At 40.4% G+C, this 4,791-nt stretch overlaps 1 protein-coding gene across 1 annotated transcript; it reads left to right on the top strand.

The window, feature by feature from the left end:
* The first annotated feature begins 390 nt into the window (after positions 1-390).
* On the top strand, positions 391-2,967 carry LOC100815292 (cytochrome P450 78A3-like). The gene is made up of 2 exons (XM_003548167.5): positions 391-1,798; positions 2,039-2,967. Exons 1-2 carry the CDS (start codon positions 806-808, stop codon positions 2,654-2,656), a joined length of 1,611 nt encoding a protein of 536 aa, XP_003548215.1. The 5' UTR covers positions 391-805; the 3' UTR covers positions 2,657-2,967.
* The last annotated feature ends 1,824 nt before the right edge of the window (positions 2,968-4,791 follow it).

Here is a 4,791-nt window from a genome sequence, read left to right on the forward strand (position 1 = left end):
TTTGTGGATCAGCCAGTTTAACTCACGGAATCTACGAGATGAAGATGAATCAATATATTAAATTGTATAAAAATGTAGGACGGACTAATCCAATCCACTAACAATACAAACTTATGTGAATGTGAAGGGGCTTAGAGGGGAGGACTTCCTTACCCACCCATAATTATATTGGAGACCTAAAGCATATATATTCGTGTGTTGAAGGGAAAGCGAAAGAGAAATAGGTTAGGTAAAAAAAAGGGAATGGGTACAAAGACACACCAAAGCGGCCATGGCGCGTGCATTAATCACCAGACCCAATCTAGGAACTTACTTTTTCCAAGATTTCGTCTTGCATATGTGGCGGCGCAGTTCTAAAGATTTGCCCCGAAATAACGCTACCCCATTAATTTCATTTATAACCCCCCACTAAATAAATCATACTCCTCCTACTACTCGTTACCAACATCACAATAACAATAATTAATACACGTCCCTTCTTATTATTTTCAATGTTAGTATTACGTTATTATTATCAATCAATCAATTCCTTATTATTATTATTAATATTTTTTTCCCGTTGTGTACGATCCGTTTAGTTTAGTGTTTGTATGTGCGCCTTCTCGTATGAAACATGTAACATAAGATAACCAATAACCGTTTATGATTTTACTTCCCATACCAATCCCTCGAGTGTTTCTCCCTATATATATTCCTCAAACCAACCTCTCCCTTACTCACAACTCACAAGTCTAGTCCCTTCTTCCTCTATCTCTTTGGCTATTAGCAAACACTCTCATATTTGGTTGTTCTAGTTCTCACTACCATGTCAACCCACATTGAAAGCCTGTGGGTGTTGGCCTTAGCCTCAAAATGCATTCAAGAGAACATTGCATGGTCACTCTTGATCATCATGGTCACTCTCTGGCTCACCATGACCTTCTTCTACTGGTCTCACCCTGGTGGTCCTGCTTGGGGCAAATACTACTACTTTAATTACTGGAAAAAAACCACCTCAACCAACACAAACATCAACCTTAAAATGATTATCCCTGGTCCTAGAGGCTACCCTTTCATTGGGAGTATGAGTCTCATGACATCCCTCGCACACCACCGTATTGCTGCGGCGGGGGAAGCATGCAACGCCACCAGGCTCATGGCTTTTTCCATGGGTGACACACGCGCCATAGTAACGTGCAACCCCGATGTCGCTAAAGAGATTCTCAATAGTTCCACTTTTGCTGATCGTCCCATAAAGGAATCAGCTTACAGCCTCATGTTCAACCGCGCCATCGGCTTCGCCCCTTACGGCGTCTACTGGCGTACCCTCCGCCGCATCGCCGCCACGCACCTCTTCTGCCCCAAACAAATCAAAGCCTCCGAGCTCCAGCGCGCTGAAATCGCCGCCCAAATGACAAACTCATTCCGAAATCACCGTTGCAGCGGCGGTTTCGGAATCCGCAGCGTGCTCAAGAGAGCGTCACTGAACAACATGATGTGGTCGGTGTTTGGACAAAAGTACAACCTTGACGAGATAAACACCGCAATGGACGAGCTATCCATGTTGGTGGAACAAGGCTATGACTTGTTGGGCACCCTTAATTGGGGAGACCATATCCCTTTCCTGAAAGACTTTGACCTACAGAAAATCCGGTTCACCTGCTCCAAATTAGTCCCTCAAGTGAACCGGTTCGTTGGTTCAATCATCGCCGACCACCAGGCCGACACAACCCAAACCAACCGCGATTTCGTTCATGTTTTGCTCTCTCTCCAAGGTCCCGATAAATTGTCTCACTCCGACATGATTGCTGTCCTCTGGGTAAGTAGGCTATTTTACCAATTTTTTCTAACATTATAATAAATTAAATTATTTATTGGTCCATGTGTTTTAATAAACTTGACCTTATACACTGTTAAAAAAGTCTAGTCTAGCTTAATTAATGGAACAAAATGTCATATACTGCCATCACGAATAAAAAAAATTGACCTTGCATAGTACATGATATAAATAAATGAATGTGAGGTTAATGTTAATTTTTATTTTTTGTGGGGGGGACAGGAAATGATATTTAGGGGGACCGACACGGTGGCGGTTTTGATTGAGTGGATACTGGCGAGGATGGTGCTTCATCCGGAGGTGCAAAGGAAGGTACAAGAGGAGTTGGACGCGGTGGTTAGGGGTGGCGCTTTGACGGAGGAGGTCGTGGCGGCGACGGCGTATCTTGCGGCGGTGGTGAAAGAGGTTCTGAGGCTGCACCCGCCGGGCCCGCTTCTCTCGTGGGCCCGCTTGGCCATCACTGATACGACCATTGATGGGTATCACGTGCCTGCGGGGACCACCGCTATGGTTAATATGTGGGCCATAGCAAGGGACCCGGAGGTGTGGCTGGACCCACTTGAGTTCAAGCCCGAGAGGTTCATGGGTCTGGAAAACGAGTTTTCTGTTTTCGGGTCGGATCTGAGACTCGCTCCATTCGGTTCGGGTCGGAGAACATGCCCCGGGAAGACTTTGGGTTTGAGCACCGTAACCTTCTGGGTGGCTTGGCTTTTGCATGAGTTTGAATGGCTACCGTCTGATGAAGCCAAGGTTGATCTAACGGAGGTGCTGAGGCTCTCGTGTGAAATGGCTAACCCACTCATTGTTAAAGTTCGCCCTAGGCATGGATTAAGCACTTAATGATAATATAATTAAGCCTATCTACGTTATTAACTTGAAATGTTTTAATGGGAAGGAAAAAAAAAAAAAAGAGAGGTTTTGTTTTGCTTTTGCATGTGGCAAGTGCATGGCCCTTTGGAGCCACTAAATGTCAAGCGAATGGATGAATCAAAGGTAGAAAGCTTGAGATGGCTCTGTCTCTATACAATGGGGTCATCAGGGTTTTTTTTTGTTCTCTTTTTTTGTTTTTCTTTGTTTTTATTAAGTTGACTAGTCTCAAGTTGTTTGGTTATCGAGCAAAAATTAGAAAATATATCTATTTCCATTGTAAATATTTTGCTCAAATTAATACGAGCTTTTTAAGTTTGCCTCTACAACTATTCCCCACCGTTAATAATAATCTCACGTTAACAACTAAAATAAAAAGAGACAAGATCAATGAAGTTTATTTTGTAGTACAAATTTAAAAAGAAATGTTTTCTAAAGACTGGATGTAATAGTACACTAGTACATTCATGCTACTGTGGGTTTAGCTATTGACAAGTTAGCACACGTGATTACTTCATAATTGTAAGTAACGGATTACGGATTGTTGCTATATACGACACAGTGAAGCTTAAATGGACCAAATGTTAATTTGATTTTTCTGGAGTGTATAGCTTCGACGTAACTATATGTCTAATCAATGTCATGTATGGTTGAACGAGTATTTTCGTGGGGCCTATAATTTAATATCGCGTTGCGTTAGGAATTGCTGTAACAATCCCATCTCTCTCCCACGAAGGCAACAAGTACTGTTGATAGCCGTGTTTCGTGTTTCGATTATTATATTTTTTCTTTTACCTTTTTTTTCGTTTTCATTTTCTGCCCATTTATTATATTGTATATTGTATATAAACATGTAGATATGTTTCGACATCACACTCACTCAACTTTAGGATTTTCGGATCCAAGATATTGTCTCCTTTGATACTAGTCCATCGTCACAATTTTATTTTTTAGTAAATAATCCGTGACTTCAACCCATAAGCATGAGATTTTGTGGCTACCATTACAAGATATAACTATTATTCAACGAATTCCGTGAACAGAACGTCAAGTGCTTGAGTTTGCAACTTGGGGTAGTCATTTATCTATCATGCAGGAGTTGTCAATTAAACTAAAATTTGAATGATATTGGCAATTTGGCACTATTCAGTGATAGACAAAAACCTTGGCCTGATCTGGCTCTACACAAAGTACATGGTTCCCTAGGCTTTCCAGTTCCGTGGCAATTGTGACTGATCTTATGCACAGTGACATATTCATTACTATGGGTGGGGGCAACGCTAGGTTTTCAACTTGTCGTCACCTTCCACCTATGATGGTTTGCACCACAAACTCTTTTTCTTTGTCACAAAATTGGACCACATTTGATCTATATGTAAAATTTTCAAGGAAGAGGTATTTTAGACTTAGACTATATATGTAATTGACAGTAGAGAGGGTACATCTTACGCAAATTTAGAACCTACACAAGGGAATGTTTTATTTATCACTATGCTTTTTGTTAATCTTTTTTTCCCGTTTTGGTCCATTTGAATTTGGTTTTATGTAAAGTGGGTTTGCCCCATTTCAATGAAATTGGTTACCATCATGATGGTATGATAGGTAAAGGGGTCTCAAAATGATTATTATCACCAATATTTTCGGCATTTTTTGTGTACATAAAGCTGGCCATAACCATTCAAGTCAAAAATCAATTTAGTTGACCATGGTCTTCAATTATCCTATTCTGGTCAACTTAGACTTTATTCCCCTCCTCTTCTTTTTATTCCTTTGCACATTTGTATAAACAGAGGTAATTAACTTCTATTCTCTCTAAATTCTGGTTCAAGAACATGGGATTTGAATTTAAGTCATTGTAAACTTGCAATCATGGTAAGAAAATTATTTCAGCTAAACAAATTGGCTCTTCATGATTGTAAAATTGGATTCAAAATCCATTCAACTATAATAAGAAACTTTTTTCAATTAAACCAATTGAACACATTTGGTTTGGATAAGAACTATCAACAATTTTTTTGTACTATAGTAGTGAGCCCTAAGGATAAGAATTATGGCGAGTTCATCAAAACTCGCACGTTTACCATCTTAACCGGGCCCGAGTGTGGTGG

The sequence above is a fragment of the Glycine max genome, chromosome 16 (genome assembly GCF_000004515.6).
Source record: "Glycine max cultivar Williams 82 chromosome 16, Glycine_max_v4.0, whole genome shotgun sequence".
Lineage (NCBI taxonomy): Eukaryota > Viridiplantae > Streptophyta > Magnoliopsida > Fabales > Fabaceae > Glycine > Glycine max.

Excerpts from the sequence above, each read along its gene's own strand:
- LOC100815292 (XM_003548167.5), top strand. The coding sequence starts at position 806 with ATGTCAACCCACATTGAAAGCCTGTGGGTGTTGGCCTTAGCCTCAAAA. Across the intron at positions 1,799-2,038 it reads ACATGATTGCTGTCCTCTGG|GAAATGATATTTAGGGGGAC; the intron begins GTAAGTAGGCTA and ends TGGGGGGGACAG.